The following is a 19660-nucleotide window of genomic DNA, read 5'->3' as shown; positions in this document are numbered from 1 at the left end:
CAGCTCTGGGAGCCTGGCTGGCACAGCAGGCCTGTGCAGCCCTGGCTCCTCAGCCTCTCCGCTCACTGGCAGGCAGAAATCTTTTGTCTGTCAGGAATCAGCCTCTGTCCAGCCAGCTCAGATTAGAACAAGTGAAAACAGAATAAATCAAAGCCGAGAGTGTTGAGGCAATTCCTCTGCCTGCTCCAGCACAGCCCTTGATGTTGGAGTCCTTCAGTCAGCATAGAAAATACTGAGAAAGGATCAAAGGGGAAGGGAAAGGGGGGTTGACTCTTGTGGGTGTGCTGTGAAGCAGCACCCAGCCCTCAAGCCCTGCTTTGTGCATCCCCTTGGCTGAGAGTAGGTCCTCCATGGGTTTCCCAGGATGTGCCACCTCTCGCTCTCCATCCCAAAGCCTCTCCCCTGCCACCAGCCACCAGCTGTGTTTTAAGGGTCCATCTTAGCTGTGACCCCCCGGGCTTCTCATCCACCACCCAAAAGTGCTACCCTGAGGTCTCTGGGCAACTTTGCCTACCTCCTCCTGTTTCTGCTCATTCCCCATGTTCCCGAGCACATGCTGGCCAGCTGCCTCCACAGCACCTGGATTTGTAAAAGGATTAATCCTGCAGATTACTTCCCTATTGATTTTAATCATTAAGCTGGAGTCCTTATCACTGGATATAAGTACCAAGTGGAGCTCTGCCACTGCTGTGGGGAGGAGTGCTGCTCCTGGGCTGCCGGGACAGCAAACACTGCTGGGGCCAAGAAAGGTGATCCAGGATTTCAAGGGATTGCTTTGTAATCCCATCAGTTCCCATCAGCACATCTGCTGGTTTGCTCCACTGAAACTCTTGAAACACACGGTGTCAGTGATGCCTGGCTGGTGGAAGCCTGGATGGGTCGCAGGGTTCATCTGCTCCCTGGACTTGGCCTTAATAATTTTGATTTTGGAGATGCACATGGGAACAGGCGGGATGTTTGCTGGAGACATTGAGCCTGCACCCAGCTCTGCTGGTGCTGGCCCTGCCTGACTCCCTTGTGCCCCTGTGCCCCTCCCCAGTCGGCAGGAAGCAGTTCATGAAGTTTGAGAGCGCGAGCCGCGCCGCCGAGGTGCTGGGCTGTGACCCGGAGGAGCTCAGCACCGCCGTCTTCAAACACCACCTGAAGCAGATCCTGGCACAGGTGACAGCTCGGGGCCGGCAGCCACCCCTGGCTGAGGAGAGCCCAGCAGGTACTGGGATGCTGCATCCCTGTTCCCTTTATTTTGGGGGATAGGGAATTGCGGGGTGCTGCACCGGGAGCTGGTGGAGGGTGTGCGTGGAGAGGCAATGCACCTCGTTCTTCTCAGGCAGTGAGGCCCATTTAGGTATGTTAATAATAATTAAATCGTTGACTGTGCTGCCCTCAGTTTTCCAGCTGCCCCTGCCTGTCTTTCCTTAGGGACACACAAAGATCAGGTGAATTTAGATAAGTGATTTGTCTTAAACGCTGTGAGAGCCCTGCCTATAAAAAGGGGCAAACTGAGAGGGCAGCAGAGTGGGTTGCAATCATGAGTACCATCTCAGCTCTGTGCTGGCTGAACTCAGCTGGAAAGAAATGACGTGTCTGTGCCTGGTCTTCCCTCCACCTGTGCCAGGGCCGAAGATGACGGGTGTGGAGTGTGTGGAGGGAATGGCCTCGGGGCTCTACGAGGAGCTCTTTGCTGCTGTCGTCTCGCTGATCAACAGGTACAGAACTGCCGGGCACTGGGGGGCTGGGGGGTGGCAGCCCCTTCTCCAGGGGCTGCTGAGGAGGGATCTTTGCTGGGGCTCTCCGGAGAGAGGAATGAAGCAAGTGACTGTTGCCTGCTGGAAAAATAGGAAGTTGTGTGAAAATCTTTGTCTGGGAGAGCACACTGGCACTTGGGACCTCCTGTGTCCTGCCCTCCTGCGGCACAGGCAGCCTGGCACGGAGACCTGGCACCATGAGTACCTGGTTGGGATCACTTCTGCTGTCTGTGGGTAAATCCCAGTGATGTGTGTCATTCTTTTCCCAGGTCCTTCTCCTCCCAGCACCTCTCCATGGCTTCCATCGCCGTGGTGGACACCCCTGGCTTCCAGAACCCGCGGCACCAGCGGGCCGAGCGAGCGGCCACCTTCGAAGAGCTGTGCCACAACTACGTGCAGGAGCGGCTGCAGGGGCTCTTCTATGAGAAAACCTTCCTTCTGGAGATGGAGAGGTACAGAGAGGTGAGGAGCAAGGGCTGGGAGCAGCTGGGGAGCAACTTCCCAGTGCCTGGGGACGGGGCTGCCTTTGGCCCAGTGGATCCCTGTGCCCTGTCATGGTGTGAGTGAATAACTCAGTAGCTTTAACAGGAGGGGTGTCACAGAAGTGGGGAGTCTGTACAGAACTGTAGGCTTGAGCTGTGTCTCTCTTTTCCTCCTACCCCAGTCCTGGATCCTCTTGGCTGTTTCTGACGTGCCAGAGATGCCAGGCTCTCTTGGTGTCTTTGTGGAACCCCCCATGGCAGGGGCGTTGGAACTAGGTGATTTTTAAGGCCTCTTCCAACCCAAATCATTCTGGGATTCTATGATATACTTGCTCCAGCTCAGGAGGCTCTGTGCCCTTCTGTTGGCACAGCTGACTTTTGCCTCAGATGATGAATAATAGAGAATAGAAAAGAAAATGATAAATTGCTGCAGAAATAAGCTGCTGAGAAACCTACAAGCAGAGATGAACTTATTATTAGGCTTGCAGGAGTTACTTTAATGCCTCTAGCCCTGGGAAAATGGTTGAATTCCCGTGGTTTAATACTCACACATCACCTGCGCCGAGTAAGGATAGATGTGCCCTTCACTAGTGATGAATCTGTAATTGCCTGAGCCTGGAATGCTGGAGGGCTCCGCAGGCTCCTCTTGCCTGGGCTTTCCTGCTGGCTAAGGATAGTGCAGGACACATCCCTGTGAGCCCCAGGACTGCTCTGTGAGCCCTGGGATCGCTCACTCCCAGTGCTGGGTCACACATGGGATGACAGTGGCACATGCCTTTGGCAGAGAGAAACTGGGTCTCCCCTGCTGCTTTCTGCTCTGCCTGCAGACCCATATTCCTTGGCAGATCCTCTCTATGTTGCCATGGAGAGACACTGAAGCCATGGCTTTTGCTGAGCATCCCCAGTTCAGGCCATGCTCCCCCTGCCCCTCTGGGGGCCTCCCAGATGTGGTGCTGGGGCTGTTGGGAAGGGGGATGAGCCCTGCAGCCCTTGGCTGAGGGAGGAAAACAACACCTGCAAGCTGCAAATTAAATAATTGATTGCTTTCTTGCTGCTTTCTTGTTAAGAAATAATTATCAGTTGTAATACATCAATTATTATCACAGTCTGACACAGCCAAAGCACCATTCCATGGAGTGAGGGGGTCCCAATAGCCCTGCCCACAGGGACAGGCATGGCCATTCCTCTGTGTCACAGCAGAGGCAGCTCCAGTGGCGGCTCCGCTCCCCTGGATCCCTGCCTTCCTTCACACCCCTGGCAGTGGATCTCCTCTTGGCTTCCAGATGCCAGACCATGACTGAAGCAAGCTTTTAAATGATGTTTTCCAGGAAAATGTTGAGGTGTCTTTTGATCTTCCAGAGCACTCTCCACTGGCCACACTGTCCATCATCGACCTGAGCTGCTCCCAGGTACCCTGTCCCCGTGGGCACCATGGGAGCTCTGCATCCTCCTTCACAGGGCAATGTGGGTTCAGAGGGCATAGAGGGACCCTATGGAATGTCCCAGAGCAGCCTGGAGTGTTGCAGGGAAGGGCACAGCATCCACCAGGAGATTTTTTGGCTTTTTAAAATACAAGCACCCTCCCTGGCCAAGCCCTGCTCCCTGTCACCCCTCCCAGCCTGGCTGCAGAGCCGGGATGATGGCCTCCTCTGGAGCACTGTCACTGGGTAGGGCTCAGGGTGATGAACAGAGATAGATCAGGCTAGGAGGGTCTCATGGCCACAGCTGGACAGTGGGAGCAGGTTGGAGAGAGTGGGCTGGCGTGGCTGTGACTGGAGCCCACAGCCCTCCTACCCCTTCCCAGCACCAAGGGCTGTCTCCCTCAGCAGCCACAGGTGCTGCCAGGCAGCCCCGGGGCTGATCGCCGGGGGCTGCTGTGGATCCTGGATGAGGAGGTGCTGATCCCAGGCTCCGGGGACAGCACTGCCTTCAGCCGCCTCTGCTCCTACTTCGCCACGAAGGGACCCGACCAGGAGGGTAAGTTGGGCTCAGCTCGGCTGCCCAGCCTCTGGCATTGCCATTTGGCTTTGGAAATTTGAGAAATGCAGCCAATTAAACATCTGACCTTTCTCTGGGCTGCTGCCGCTGTTGCAGGGGACGGGCACATGCGCCGGTGTGAGCAGGCGCTGCACTTCGAGATCTCCCACCAGCTGGGCACCAACCCCGTGCGCTACGACCTCACGGGCTGGGTCAGCAAAGCCAAGTTCAACCTCTCAGCCCAGAACGCCATCCAGGTGCTGCAGCATTCCACAGTGTAAGTACCAGGGAGGTTTCGCAGTGCCAGTGGTGAGCCCTGTGCCCGCAGGAGTGGGATGGGGATAACCCTGCCATGAAGGTGGGGCTGGACATTGCAAACCTGCCCTGGCTTTGGTCATGGAGGGGGAGACACAGAATTGTGTCTGTGTCACAGGACAAGGGGGGGAATTGCTTTCCACTGACGGAGGGCAGGGTTAGATGGGAAGAAATTCTTCCCTGTGAGGGTGCGGAGGCTCTGGCACAGGTTGCCAAAAGAAGTTATGGCTGCCCCATCCCTGGAAGTATTCAAGGCCGGGTTGGATGGGGTTTGGAGCAATCTGGTCTAGTGAAAGGTGTCCATGTCCCAGGCCATGGCCTGTTGGGGGTCCAGCACATGTCAGAGCCATGAGACATCACCAGCTCCCTGTGCAGCAACTACCCAGATTTTCCCACTGCTTTTAGGAACTTGTAAAACTAAATTGGAATTGAAAAGGAACCGAGGTGCTGCAGGTGTCTGCACACACAGGGGATTTTAACCTTCTGCTTGCACTCTCCTGGCTTGTTTCATTTTGTGCTTCAACTCAGAGGAGGTTTTACAGCAGTGAACAGCTCAGTGCCCGGACCAGAGAGGAGCAAAGTGGGTGAGGGGCGTCTCAGCACCCTTCTCCACTCCACAGAGCAGCACAAATCTGAATTTGGGGCCCCGGCTGTTGCATCCCTGTAGAAGGGGTTGGGAAGCCAAGGTCTCCCACCCCAGTGCCCCATCCCATGTCTCATCCCCGCAGCCCCGCCGTGAGGGAGCTGGTGCAGCCGCGCGCGCGGGCACCGCTGTCCTGCCGCGCCGTGGCCGGGCTGGAGGGACGATCCCAGGCCGCCCTGCACCGCAACACCTGCCTGAGGAAGACCTTCGCCAGCAGCTTCGCAGCTGTGAGGAAGAGGTCGGTGTGTGCTCAGATCAAGCTGCAGGCGGTGAGTGCTGCTGTCGGGACCCTCGTGGCTGTGGGTTGGGGGGTTTATGGCACGAAGTATCGTGACCCTGCACTGAGACCCTGCCTTGGACACACTCCTTCTTACTGGAGGAGCCCTGCACCCCCCATCAGTCACCTGCTGCCCCAGGAGCTGGGTGACCACTGTGGCTGTGTCTCACCCGGGATGCTGCTCTGGCCACGGGTGACCATGAGCTTCCTCAGCGCTGCTGTCGCTCAGGGAGAGCATCACAGGCAAACAGATCATGAGCAGATTACACAGAACCTTGCTGTGCCGCAGTTTAATCCTCTTAAGCACTCAGACAGTAAACTACCCCTTAGTGCTGGGCACATGCCAAGTTCCTGCTGCTCTCAGCTGTAATTAGGTGCCCAAACTCTCTCTCGGAGATGAGGCTCAGGCTCTGCTGACTCCCTGGCCAGCCAATTTTGGGGTCTCTGTCCCTGGCAAGCCCTACACCCAGTGTCCCTCAACCATGATTATCTTTGAAGTCCCTTCCAACCCAAAGCATTCTATGATTCTATGTACCCTGGTAAGTTTTTGCATCTCATCAACTGAAAATAAGAGAAGAGTCTTAGGACCAGCACCCCTGTGTTCATCTCTCTGACCAGAGCTGTTCCTAATATGCTTCCTAAGGGCTTGGAGGTGACTCCTTCACCTACCCAGACCCATTGCAGCAGGTGCACAGGGAGCATTTCCCACTGCCAGCATGTGCTGCCCCTTTGTCCCCCTCCATCCCCACTGACCTCTGTTTGCCCTACAGGACGCCCTCACCAACCTTCTCCGACGGTCTCAGCTGCACTTTGTCCACTGCCTCCTCCCGGGAATGGGGTCGGAAGGGCCAGTCCCTCGTCCCCCTGCACCACCCGATGCAGCCCCACAGCTGGACGTGGTGGCCCTGAGGACCCAGCTGGAGGGGACCCAGCTCCTGGACGCCCTGCGCCTGCACCGCGTCGGTACGTCCGGGCCCCGCCGCTGCCACACGGGCTGTGCCCGTCCCACCCGCCACTGCCACCCTGCCCCTGCCTCAGCCCTTCCAGGCTCTGCCCATCGCCCGCTTCTTACCAGACCCATTTCAGAAACACCCCGAATTTTTATTGCTGCTTTTTGCAGGGGTTCCCAACCCCTCTCCTGCCTGGGTGGCCGCAGCTCCAATGGGGTTCTCCCGTGCTCCCCTTGGAGCATGGATGCGTCCATGCATTGGGCTGGACCTGCATCAACCACAGTCACAGTTAATGTCATGGGGAAAGGGACCTGCACAGGAGGACATGCCACACTTCACAGCCCTGTCCGACCAGATCCCTCCCCAGTGTCCCAGTGGCAGTGCCCCAGGAGTGGTGCAGCCCCCAGCATGTCTGTCTGCCTCCAGGGTACACGGATCGCCTGCTCCTCACCCAGTTCCGAAGGCGCTTCCAAGTCCTGGCTCCGGAGGTGATGAAGAAACACACCTCTGCCTACGAGGTGCCAGATGAGAGCAAGGTGTGTGCCGGGCTGGCTGGGGGACACAGGCTGAGACCCCCACATGGGGCTGTGCTGATGCCAGAGCTATTTCAACCCTCCCCAATGCCATCAGGGCTGTCTTTGTCATGAGGAGCAACTCCTGGAGCTCTTTGATTGGATATTGGGAAAAATTCTGTCGCTGGAAGAGCTGTCAAGACCTGTAATAGGCTGCCCAGGGAAGTGATAGAGTCACCATCCTTGGAGGGGTTTAACAGATGTGTGGATGTGGCATTTGGGGACATGGGTTAGTGACGGCCTTGGCAGTGCTGTGGGAACAGTTGGACTTGATGATCCTATAGAGCTTTTCCAACCAAAATGATTCCATGATTCTAAACACAAGGCTGCCCTCAGGAACTGGGAGAAGGAGAAAACCCCATTCAGCACAGCTCTGGGCAGCACACCAGCATTGGTGATCGTGTCTGGGAGTCTCTGGGCTAGCCCACAGATTGGGCTCTGGGCTCTCAGAGCTCCTTAGCAAGGATCAGGAGTGATCTGTCCATGGGGCTGCATCCTGCAGCACTGGATTTGGGGGATGGCTTTGCTTCCTGCTCCTCTTCACCCTCCCCATGGTGCCCAAGCACGGAGGGACATGGATCCTCCAGTAGCCTGGCAGGGCAGCTGAGCTCAGCTCTGCATCCCAGAGTCTCTCCCCTGAGGACTGTTTTTGCCAAGGCAGTAAATTCCTGGAGTGGGCTGTGCTCATGAGCATTATTGCACCATGGAGAGGACTTGGAGAACTCAGTCTGTTATTGTGTCTTTTTAATACTTAAGGGGAAATGGCTTTGACAATCCTGTGTGCTGAGGATTCCTGCTTGTCCTGGTTTGAAGGACAGGGCACAAACTGAGGGCAGAATCTCTGCATTGCTGTGGCCCAGCATGACAGCACTCCATCCCTCTTCCTGGATCCCTTAAAGCTGGCTGGCTGAGGACAAGCCAGGCAGCATTCCCAGGAACCCAAGGGAGCAGGGTCCGTGGGGTCTCCTGGGGTATTTGGCATCACCTACAGCCCAGGGTGGCTGCTCACCTTGTCCCACAATGCCTGAAAGTCAAAAGAGCTCAGGAAGGAAGGTGGGGATGTACCAGTTTTATTTGTTTCCTAATAAATTTGTAGCAAAACCATGGAAGAACCATCCCAGCCCCTGGAATAAGGCTGTGGGCGAGCTGGGAAGAGCTAAGAGGAGAAGAATTAAAGCTGGGCACGTGCTGTGTTGTGCAAACTGCCTGCCAGCGTGTGCAAAGGCAGTTAAGACCTCGGGATTTAATAAGACAAGTTTGACAGTTGGAAAAGGTCAATATTGCTCTGAAATGCTGTTGAAGGCAGAGGGTGCCTTGTCAGCAGGGTGTAAGCAGGGGATTTGGAAAATCCCATCCTCCCTGGAGCTTGCTGCTGCAAGGTTTTGTTGGCTGGGGACTGCTTCCTGGGAAGAGGCATTAACCTGACCACTGGAGCAGGGGAGATGCTCATCAGCAGTGAGGTGACAGTGCAGCAACAACTGGCCCTGTGCTTGTGCTGGGATTGGGATGAGATGGAGAGGGGGATGGAGAGGGAGTGGGGATGCAGTGGGATGGGGATCAAATGGGGATGGAGGTGGGGATGGGGTGGTATCGTGCTGCACAGCCCTACACCAGTCCCAGCAGTGCCTCTGGAGCAGGGCACAGCCACAGTGCTGGCACTTCTTTGCCTCCAGCATGGGATTTCATGCCCTGTGGTGGTTCATATCCCCATTCCCTGGTGTACTCCATCCCACCTCTGCAAGGCTGCTGGTGAGACCAGGAGTGAAGTTCTGCTGCACAAGGTATTCCTGGGTCCATGGTGAAATAGTCATCCCATGGGTTTGTCCTTTGGGAAGGAGAAGTGTGAGGCTGCCAGAGGATGCTGTCTGGAGTGAAGTATCAGCGGAGGATTTCTGTTACCACCCATTCAGACAGACAGCGTTTGCTGCCCCAGGGGAATGTCTGGTGTTGCTGCCTGTTATGTTCCTGTGTCGGTCCAAAGCTCAGAGTAATTGAGTTCAGGCTTCTCCCCTTGACTAATCTCCTGCTTAAATCCCTGTGAGGGTTCTGTGCTGTGCTGGTGGGCTCGGGGGAAGTTCTGTACTTTTCCACCTGCTTTAGCTTCATGGGACAAGCTGTTGGTGAGGTGAGCAGAAGGGGACCACTGAGTGCAGCTGGTTGTAACTGGGACAGGCTCTCACTGTCCCCTGTGTCACCTCCTCCCAGGGCTGTCCAGGCATCGGGGTCCTTCCAGACCAGGCATGGTAGCAAAAGGGGGAATAACTTTCATGCAGCTGCAGATCTCTGCCCCTCATCCCACCAAAAGCCTCCAGGACAGAAAGTCCTTACACCAGGACTTATGACTGGGAAGGTGGGCTTTGGCATTGGGAAGAGGAAAGGAGAGCAGGGCTGGAAGTACCTTTACAGGGTGCCCATAAGCTGGATGCACCTTACTGGGCACCCGTGAGGACCAGGGATCCCTGTACACCATTTCAGCAGGCTCATGGCAGGGTATAAATGTTTCCTGAGCAATTCCACGATGTGCTCCTTCTCCACAGGCTATAGAGGAGCTGTTCCAGGCGCTGGATCTGGAGAAGAGGAGCATTGCCATAGGACGCAGCCAGGTAGGGTGGCTCCAGTCCCTGCTTCCTCATTGCTCTCGGTGTGGGGGGGCACAGCCTGCCCCGTGCCAGCTGCCCACAGCTTCCCAAATTGGGAAGAAAGCTTCACCTTCGCTGCTGGACATGGCACCAGGTGGGCTGGGAAACTGAGCCTCACCAACAATCAGCACAGAAGGCTCCTAATTCGTATCTGAAAGCAGTACCCTGGATAAAATCTGTACCTGATTAACAAAATCCAGCCCCTCATGGCATTGATGTGTCATAGGAGGGAACGGGGCTTGAACAGTTCATGAGTTCAGTGGACTGGGGTTCACATTGCAAAGCCAGGCAGCTGTCACAGCAACAGTGTTTGAACTCAAATGTAATGGTCTCAAAGAAAAATTAATTTCCTGTGAGTGCTTGCCTTCAGCTCTGCAGTCTGTAAAGAAAGAATTCATGAAACAGCTCTGTGGAGCAAAATAACTTTCTTTTATTCTGCACAGCACAGTTTGCAATTATCTCTTCTCTGGAACCCTTGTTATTAATCAATAGCACGATGGCAGTCCCGGTCACATCTCGTTGTGGAGGAGTTCGCTTTGCCGTTGCTTTGAGCATTGATTTTGTACTGGCTTCGAAGCTTGCTGGGTTGGGGAGTTAATACAGACATTAATGAGGCAATTGAATAGGTGGTGGAGCAATCATGGCATTAGCTCGAGAGAGCGAGTTTCCTTGGGATTGTTCTTTGATTCAATTTGGCATCTTTAAAATGCAGCTCTTTGAGCACCCCCTGGCCTCACACGTGTTCTTCAGGGGTTATTAAAGCTGTGTTATGCAAATGGGCTGCGATAGTTGTGAGCACCTGTATCCAGTGATACAGAGTGACCCAGAGATACCTTAAACACTCAGAGGTTGATACTGAGCTGAATTCAATGGCATCAGCAGATCTCTACCATTTACACAGTGTTTGTGACCAGTTCAGTGAACGAAAACAACGTGGCTCGCTATCCTAACGCACTGCTGCTGTTACCTATTTGTAGCTGGTTTTACTTGTGCACAGCTATGTGTTACTGTGTGTGTCTGTGTGCTACCTGTGCTTATCTCTATATTGTCTGTGTGTATCTGTGCACTGCCTGTGCATGTCTCTGTGTTACCCGTGCATAGCTGTGTCTGACCTGTCAGAAGCCACTGAGATATCCATCCATCCCTGCACTAGAGGGAACGGGTAGCATCCAAAGGGAAGGGTTTTGAGGAATTGCACGTTGTGACAGTCGATGCTTCTGTTAAACAGGAGGAGGGAGAGGTTTCAGTCCCTGTCCTGGGGGTGTGTAACCTCTGTACTTGCTCTCAGGTGTTCCTGAAGCCGGGGGTCATCTCCAGACTGGAGAAGCAACGTGACAAGCTGATAGCCCAGAAGATGACCCTGCTCCAGGCTGCTTGCAAGGGCTTCCTCAGCCGCCAGAAGTTCAAGAGGTTGAAGGTACCCATCCCGTTGGTTAGGGATACCTGTGCCCACTCGGATCAGCGCTGCTGGGATATGGCCCAGAGCATCCAAATTACAGCTCTTTTGAGCTCCTTTGAAGGGTACCCGCTTTGCCCTGTCCTGTGGGCAGCTTGGAGATGCCACACTGCCATCCCCTGACCTCCTCTGCCACCTCATCCCCCTCCAGCCTGGTCCTTCCTGGCTGGGTGAGAGTCTCTGCTGCTGTGTCTCCCCGCAGATCCAGCGCCTCGCCATCCGCTGCATCCAGAAGAACCTGGTGGTCTTCCAGGCAGTCAGGCACTGGCCCTGGTGGCAGTTGCTGAGCCACGTGCGGCCCTTGCTCAGTGTTAACCTGGCGGAGGAGCAGCTCCGTGCAAAAGAGGTGTGTACCGAGGGATGGGATGGGGCAGATCAGTGCTAAATTCCTAGTCAATCTTCCCTGGCGTCCTGTTCTCCCTGTTGCCTGAGTGAGGTTTTAACAAGATGTTTTCAGGCTGGTTCAGCTGAAATAAAAGCTGCCTAAACCCACCTGGGATCCATCAGGCCCCATCACCCGTTAACCCCTGTTTTTATCACGACTCTGCACGTTCTGCTTGTGCTCAGTGTTGGACATCAAAGCAGGACAAGGCTGCACGGAGCAGCTCCTGCTGCCTGGAAAGGAATCACAGCCAACACTGTGCCTTTGCACTGCGCTGTGATACCTGCCAGGGCCCTGGGACACTCCCTGGGCACAATACAGGCCTCTGGCTGTTCAACCCAGGCTTTTGAGGTTTGCTGCTTTCTCATAAAATGTGCTCTATGCACACCCAAGCTGACATTGCCTCCGATGGAATTCATGTCAAGAGCTGTAGTCCCAGCAATTTGCAGTGAGCAGCCTTCAAAATTGCCTGGTAAATTTTACTAATAAGGCAGCTATGTCTCTTCCACTTATTTTGAACAGAAAACAAGGTTTTCATAAATAAACCAAGGATGCTGGAACTCTCCATGTGTGTTTTTTTTCCCAATCTTCCCTAGGAGGAGCTGGCGGCGCTGAGAAGGAAGCTGGAAAAATCCGAGCAGGCATGCAGTGAGCTCAGGCAGACTGCAGAGAGGCTGGAGAGCAAGGTACAGCCTCAAGAACCTCTGATACAACTCCAAAAACCTCTGGTACAGTCCCCAGTGCCTCTGCCACAGCCCTGCTTGGCCAGGTTGGGAATGAAGCTGTATCAGGATGAATAGGAGCACCAGTTCCACCACAGCTGGAGGAGCCGTGGGCAGCAGTGGGGTGGGCAGTGGTGGCTGCCAGCAATGACCTTATCTGGGAGTGGTTCTCTGAGCAGAACCATGATGGGCTGTGGTGCCCGACTGCAACATTCCAGACTGGCATCACTGCAGGTTGCCCAGAGAAGCTGTGGCTGCCCCATCCCTGCAAGTGTTCGAGGCCGTGTCAGACAGGGCTTGGAGCAACCTGGTCTAGTAGGAGGTGTCCCTGTCCATGGCAGGGGCTGGCACTGGATATATTTGGGGTACTTTCCAATTCAAATCATTCTGGGATTCCATAATCCCCAGATAGCTGCTGGTCCTTTGTGGGTTCTGCTCTCTGATGCAAGGGCTCTTGTGTGATTGTGCCTGGGATCTTGCCAAGCATCGTGGAGAGAAGAAGCTCCCAAAGTTTCTATAAATACCCTGGGCTTGCCCAGATCACTGGGCTGCAGCGTGGCTGAGCTGGGGTCTAGGCTGCAGCTCTGGTTAAGGGTGCCAACAGCCCCGAGGGCCTGGAATCTCCTTCTCAATGGGAAGGGAGTAAAGATGGTTTAGTTTAAGCTCTCTGTAAAGGGCTGGGAATGCTGATCAAGTTGAATGCCTCAGGGCAGACCCAAAAAAACATCGACTCCCCAGGGACAGGAAACCTGTGGGGTTTGCTTACTGAGTTAAACTTGTGAGATACTCTAAGGAGCTGCTGCCTGCAAAATGTGAAGTGCCTTAGAATGCTGTCAGATGCAGAAAAGGAAGCATTGGAATCTTGTGTTTTCCTGTGGCCCTGCTCCCTCTGCAGCCCCTTGCTCGGCCAGCTGAGCAGGATAGACCGTGTGCCCCTCTGCTCTGCGAAAAATGAAATTGATTCTCTGAATTAATAATTCTCCCCTTCATTCACCTGCTTCTGGTTTCAAAGGAAATTTAATGTAATCAAATAGAACAATGGAGAAATCTGATGAGCCCTGGCTGCAGCGCAGTGCAGGTAGTGTGGCACAGGCAGCCTGGCAGAGGCAGCTGGACGCTGCCAAATGGGATCCTGGGCTCCCACTGGTGGTGCTGGTCCCTCCCCAAAGGGCAGGCAGAGTGCACTCAAGACTGTGGGGTTGATGTTGGATGGCTGACCCCACTGATCCGGTGTGCACAGCCATGCCCAGACTGACCCCCCATCCCCCCAGGTCATCGACCTGACAACAGAGCTGTCGGACGAGCGGTACAAGGGCGATGTCATCTGCCAGGCCCTGGATGGGGAGCGGGCAGAGCGGCTCCGGGGTGCCCGTGAGCTGCAGGAGCTGCAGGTATGAGAGCCCTGAGCCCCTGGGCCATGCCAGTGGCAATGCCTTCCTCCTGGCACAGCCTTGCTGGACCCTAGACCCAGGTAGACCTGCTCCCTTCCTCCTTTGGTTTCCGCAGAGCAAACACGACCAAGTGCAGAAGAAACTGGAGTCAGTGGAAAAGCAGCTGGAAGAGGCCCAACAGCTGGTCCAGCTGCGGGAAATGAAGATAAGTGGCTCTGGAGGAGGTAGGAATGTCCCTCTGCAGGTGATGCATGCTCCAGGCATCCAGCCTGATCCGTGGGGTCAGCAGAGCCACAAAGCAGAGGGCAGAGGTTTGGCCACTCCAGTCAGTGACACTCCCCCTGCCCCTGGCACCCCAGTGTATTTTGGCAGCCCATCATCCCACATGGCTCATCTGGTGGGATCTGGCAGTGACAGCTTGGTCACACGCAGTGCTGTCTCTGGCATGGGGCTGGGGGTGACAGCAGGGATTCTGCCACAGGGTGCTCCTGGCACTGCCTGGCAGTGCTCAGCACTCCCAGCACCTCAGAGTGTGTCTGAAGTATGTATGGTGGGATGAGGAGGCTGCTAAGGCACAAGTGGGATGGCATGGAATGGGATGGGGTAGGATGGGGTGGGATGTGACAGGATGAGCACACATGCTCTGCCTAAGGCAGAGCACATGTTCCATGTAGCTTGGGGCAGCCCTGGGCACACAAAGCAGCTCTGTGCCCTATGAGCTCGGTGCTGGTGTTGGTGCTACCCAGGAGCTGTGGTGTCCTTTTGCATCCACCCCTGGCACAGCCACTGGGGCTGGTCAGGCCCAAGCACCCACCAGCCCCCCGGGGTCTCTCTCTGTGGCAGAGGACGAGTGGCAGGTGCGGTTTGACTGCGCACAGACGGAGATCGTGTTCCTGCGGAAGCGGCTGGTGCAGCTGGAGGAGCGGCTGGAGTCCGAGCTGGGCACCAGGACAGGGCTCGAGCAAAAGGCAAGTGCTGCCAGCCCAGGAGGGGACAGGGACCCCCAAGTCACGCCAGGGAGTGGGGCTGTTGCTAGAGCCAGTTGTTCTCTCCCTACTCCTGGGGCAGGCAAAGCTTTGCGGGGCTGAGGCTCAGCTTCACATCTGCTTGTTGCTGCTGCTCCCACTGACCAGGGAACACCACTTGTTTTCTGCTGGCTTTGAGAATAAATGCCCCAAAACTTCCTTCAAGCTTCAAAAATCACTTTTGCACCAGAACATGGCAAAATTCCACCTTGGTCAAGTGTGAGCGTGGGCAGAGGGTGGGAGCTGCGGGGTGGGGAGGCTCGGTGGTGAGTCTTGGTGCTGTTCTGGGTTAGGGAGCTGGACAGGGCTGTGCTCACACCATCTGTCACACAAAGAGCTGCTGATGTAAAGAGCTGGCAGTTCCTGAGCTTTGTCCTGAAAAACCAACGTGCTTCCTGAGCGGTGCCTGGGAGTCAGGTCACTTCCTATATGGATGAAACAAAGAAATGAAGATTGCTCATGGTACATTAAATAGTAATAAGCAAAGCAGCTGAGTCTTAGGAGCTGGAGTAAAGCAAAGCAGCCCATTTGCTTTTAGTTAGCTTGGAATTACAAGCTTCATTAATGCAAGATTTTGCTTATTTAAAGTCATTCCTTAATGACTCCATTCCCTGACGTGTAATAGCTCTGTGTGTGTGTGTCCCAAACACGATGTGAATCCTTGGGGGATTCTTCTCCCTCCATCCAGACACTGCTTTTTGTAGAGAAATGGGATCAGGCATTGCCCCGGGGCAGCTTCGCTGACTCAGCAGGAGGGCTGGGATGCTGCAGGCGCTTGAGGGGGGGCTGCCTGATCCTGAGGGTTCAGAGCACCTCGGTTTGTCCTTATTTAGTGAAAAATCTCGGGGCGGACCATCCCCTGGGACCTAAATGGGGCTGAGCGCCGGGTGGGGATCTTACCCGGGGTTTGTGTGCAGTGGGGTCCCTGGGGGTCCCTCCTCTGCGGGGCGCGTCTGCACCGCGGGGTCCATGGGGTGCCTCCCCTGCGGGATGCTGTCCCGCGGGGTCTCAGGGCCGTCCCTCCCCGCAGCTCGGCGAGGCGCGGGCGGCGTGCGAGGCGGCCAAGCGGGTGTCCCAGCAGCGCTGGGCGGCGGTGCCGGCGCCTGTCTGCGAGCTGGAGGGACGCGCGGGTGCTGGCGAGAGACCAGCAGAGCCGCAGCCACGAGCTGGAGAAGAGGCAGAAGAAGTAAGGCTGCTGGGAGTGCGTGGAGGGCTGGGGAGTGCTGGAGCAGGAGGGACGGGGAAGGGGAATGGTTAGGGTGGGTAAGAGGATCCCGGAAGGGCTGGTGTTTTTGTCTGTTTTGACTGCTGGAGGTTGCACCACACCTGGGTGCAACCCAGTTTTACATCCTGTTGCTGTGTGAGTTTATCATGGAATCACAGAGACTGTTTTGAGTTGGAAGGGACCTGAAAGCTCATCTCGTGCCACTCCCTTGCCATGGGAAGGGACACCTTCAACTAGCCCATGTTGCTCCAAGCACTTTCCAGCCTGACCTAGGGAGAGGTAACTGGTGCTCCCCCTCCAGGTTTGACCTGCAGTTAGCCCAGGCCTTGGGACAGTCTGCCTTTGAGAAGAGCCTCCGTGAAAAGTTGTCCCAGGAGAACACCAGCATCCGCTGGGAGATGGGTAAACTTCAGCAGAGCTTGGAGGTAAGAAGAGTCATCCCACTTTGCTGCGTTATGCCCCGTTTTGGGAACAGCTTTGGAAGCAAAGCAATTGCAATTAGAGCAGAGGCAATCAGGAAACTTGATTCCAATTTCTTTTAACGCAGTTCTGGGAGGCACCTGATGTGTTTAAATAACTTTCTCCTCTGCTAGAAGAAGGGCTGTTGCTGTGTATAAGTGATCCCCATCCCGTGATTTAGCTAACCAGGCCCACCCCCATTGTCACTGAAGTCACTTGTGCTCTTCCTCACACCCCTACCCCCAATCCCACGTGTGGGAAGCTGCCAGTCTGTGTCCCACGGGATGGTGCTGCACCAGGTGCCACTGAGACCCTCAGATCATTGACCTGACAGTGGCAGGGGCATGGCTGTGGGGTTGGGTGGAGCCTGCAGGGCTGCTGCCAGCACCTCAGGCAGCAGGGGCTGTGGGGAGCCCACAGTGGGGACACCCACAGGAGTGGGAAGGTGAGCTCAGGATCAAGAAGGAAAGGTGTGCTCGGGGCTCATGGTGCAGATAGGGTTCTCAGTGTGGGGAAGGGGCTGCCCACTACTTGCTGCTGCTCCAGGGGTTTCGGATGATGCTGTTGGGAATGCTGTGGTTTCTAAGAGCAGGGTGTGAGTGCTAGGGCCCCCTACTATGTCTGGGCTCTGACCCCCTGCTCTGTCTGGCCGAGCAGCAGAAGGAGGCGGAGGTGGCCAGCCTGGCACAGCGAGTGGCCGTGCTGGCCAGCCGGGTGCAGGAGCTCAGCACTGCTGGTGCCACGGACACCAGTGCTGTACCTGCACTCAAGAAGCAGCTCTGGGACCTGGAGGGCAGTGCTGCTGAGCAGAGGAAGGAGCTGGAGCGACAAACGGCTGCTGTCGATCACCTGGAGCAGGTACTGTGGGGCTGGGTGTGCCGGGGGTGTCCATCCCCACTGGGCATATCGAGCCCAGACCAACACCATCCCCACCCCTTTGGGGCTGAGTGTTACCACTGGGTCTTTCAGCTTCACGAGAGGCTGGAGCTGGAGATCGAGCGGATGAAGCAGATCCACCAGAAGGAGCTGGAGGACAAGGACGAGGAGCTGGAGGACGTGCGGCAGTCCTGCCAGAAGAGGGTAAGTCCTCACTGGGTGTGGGGATGATGCTGGGTGCTCCTCAGAGCTCCCCGTGTGCTCAGTGCAGAGGAGGAGCTATTCCAGGGGTCTGTCCTCCTCAGGAAGTGTCGAGGTGCTGACTTCCCACCACCAACCCAACATGAGCCTTGGTCACATCCCAGGTGTGCAGGTCAGGGTTTGGGTCAGGCATGAGTCCCTGCCACACTGGGGGGGCTGCTGGGGACAGTGTGCAAGAGCCATGTCTGATGCAGAACATGGACACGCTGCTCCTAGTAACTCCAGTGTCATGCCAAGGGCACCAACTCCAGTGTTTCATGTTTGGGGATAATTTACAGAAAATACTATTTCCACAAGGCCATGAGGTCAGTGGGTGCAAACACAAATTTCAGAACTGCAGCGACAGCCCTTGGCCATGTCTGAGTGTGTCTCACAGGCAGCATGGCTCAAATAGCCATCCTGTCTATATCTCCCAAAGTCCTGCAGGCTCCTGGACTAATTCCCCTCTTCTGCACTTGCACTGCCAGGGTGCTCCAGGGGACACAACCCATTCCTGGTTCCCAGTGCTGGGTGGAGTGGGAGACCTCGATGTACCCCTCTCCTGGGGGGTGCCAGGTCCCCACTGTGGTGGTGACTGTGCCCTGCTGGGACATGGGGCTTCTGAGGGCTGGCTGGGATCTGAGCATGGCTGGGATTTCTCACACACACAGCTCCGGCAGCTGGAGATGCAGCTGGAACAGGAGTATGAGGAGAAGCAGATGGTGCTACACGAGAAGCAGGACCTGGAAGGGCTCATTGGCACCTTGTGTGAGCAGGTAAGAGGACGGTGCCTGTGTCAGGGGCTGCTTCATGGGCCGTGTCCTGGCTAAAAACACTGCCAATAAAAATGGGAGTGGGAATGCACAAGTGCAGACGGAGCAATATCCTGGTTGTTGATGCACGTGCAGCTGTCCAGGATGCTCCTGTCCACCACCTCTCCCAAATGCCATCCAACAGAGCAGCAGTGTGTGCTGCAGCAGCATTGGGATCTGGGGGCTTTGGAACTGCAAGGGTCACACAGGAGCCACGTGGTCCCACTAAGGACCTGTGGAGGGGAACTGTTCCTTTTTGTATGGGAGAATTTCTGAGCAGGGGGAGGCATCTGCTTTTTACTGTTGTTTTCATGAGAGTCAGAGTAGCCACATCTAACACTGGAGTGCATCTAACTGCCTAGAAAAGCAGTTTATCCAATCCTGCTCTTTGCAGAGGAATTCTATCCCAGCCACATTTTTTAAACAAATCCTTTCTCCCTCTCTGATTTGTCTGTGGCAGCGATTGAGGTGCAGGTGATGGGATAGCACACCCAGCTGCTCTGCATTCAACCAGCAGGTGAGGGGCTGAATGCAGCCTCCTTGAGCAGATTTATTGGCTTGGGCATCCCTTGGCATGGCCCTGAGGCCATCACAGTGCTCTGGTGACTGAGTGAGGTCCCAGCTGGCCCTTTCCTGGGGCCTGGTGCTGCCAGGGCTGAGGATGGCGCCAGCCCTGTGTGTTCAGTCACCATCTCAGCAGTGCTGCACACCAGGGCTCTCCAGAACTCAGACTGGAGGGTCTATCCGAAGCTTCCTGTCCACCCTCACACAACCTTGTCCCATTGCCACTCACCCTGGCACGGTAATTAAGCACTGTGTCCTCTGGCCATTGGCACAAGCTGGATTTCACCATTTCACTAGCCCTGGCAGTCACATGTGTTCATTAAACGGGATGAATCTGGGAGATTTGCAGCACTGGAATGGTGGGTATATTTCAAGTAGACACAAAGTGGTCTGATGAGGCTTATCCATAACATCCCCCCGGCTCCTGGCTTAGAAGATGTTTTGGGAACTGTCACAATAAATCGTGCTGCATCAAAGCAGGGTATTATTATAACTGTCCAACATGTCTTGCTTATTTGGTGGAGAACTGAGATGGATGAGGAAGCAGCAGGAGCTCACAAGGAAAGGCACCTTCTCCCCCCAGGACTGACCCCAGGTGCTGCCCCGGCATCCCCCAGTCCCCCAAGGGCAGTCACAGTGTGAGGGGAAGGGGAGATGGAACTGTGCAGCTGGGAATTGCTGTAGTATGTGTGAGATACAACTGCAGCCTTGGCAGAGCTATTAAATGAAATCCTGCCTTTGTCACTTAAAACCCTGGGCTGCAACGGTGGGAGGGGGCAGCTGCTTCCAGCCACAGCACCAAACGCCCTCTGGTTTGCAGAGGACAGTTCATTAAAAAGAGAAAAAAACCAGCCAACCCAGAAAACTAATTAAGAACATGGAGATGCCAATGATTTCTGGTTCCAGCA

At 55.4% G+C, this 19660-nt stretch overlaps 1 protein-coding gene across 1 annotated transcript in view; it reads left to right on the top strand.

The window, feature by feature from the left end:
• MYO18B (myosin XVIIIB) overlaps positions 1–19660 on the top strand; it is a 54906-nt gene that overhangs the window by 10826 nt on the left and 24420 nt on the right. Inside the window, 22 exon segments of the mRNA XM_029961198.1 lie at positions 1040–1210; positions 1616–1706; positions 2015–2207; positions 3556–3636; positions 4057–4204; positions 4322–4481; positions 5248–5431; positions 6210–6402; positions 6816–6925; positions 9499–9564; positions 10889–11017; positions 11259–11402; positions 12035–12124; positions 13432–13551; positions 13667–13775; positions 14395–14519; positions 15607–15657; positions 15659–15762; positions 16103–16226; positions 16918–17118; positions 17230–17340; positions 18048–18152. Coding sequence (XP_029817058.1) covers positions 1040–1210; positions 1616–1706; positions 2015–2207; positions 3556–3636; positions 4057–4204; positions 4322–4481; positions 5248–5431; positions 6210–6402; positions 6816–6925; positions 9499–9564; positions 10889–11017; positions 11259–11402; positions 12035–12124; positions 13432–13551; positions 13667–13775; positions 14395–14519; positions 15607–15657; positions 15659–15762; positions 16103–16226; positions 16918–17118; positions 17230–17340; positions 18048–18152 — 2810 coding nt within the window.

The sequence above is a fragment of the Manacus vitellinus genome, unplaced genomic scaffold, assembly GCF_001715985.3.
Source record: "Manacus vitellinus isolate BGI_N305 unplaced genomic scaffold, ASM171598v3 scaffold_31_pilon, whole genome shotgun sequence".
Classification (NCBI taxonomy): domain Eukaryota; kingdom Metazoa; phylum Chordata; class Aves; order Passeriformes; family Pipridae; genus Manacus; species Manacus vitellinus.
The sequence above is the reverse complement of the archived record's forward strand: the minus strand, read 5'-3'. Positions and strand labels throughout refer to the sequence as shown.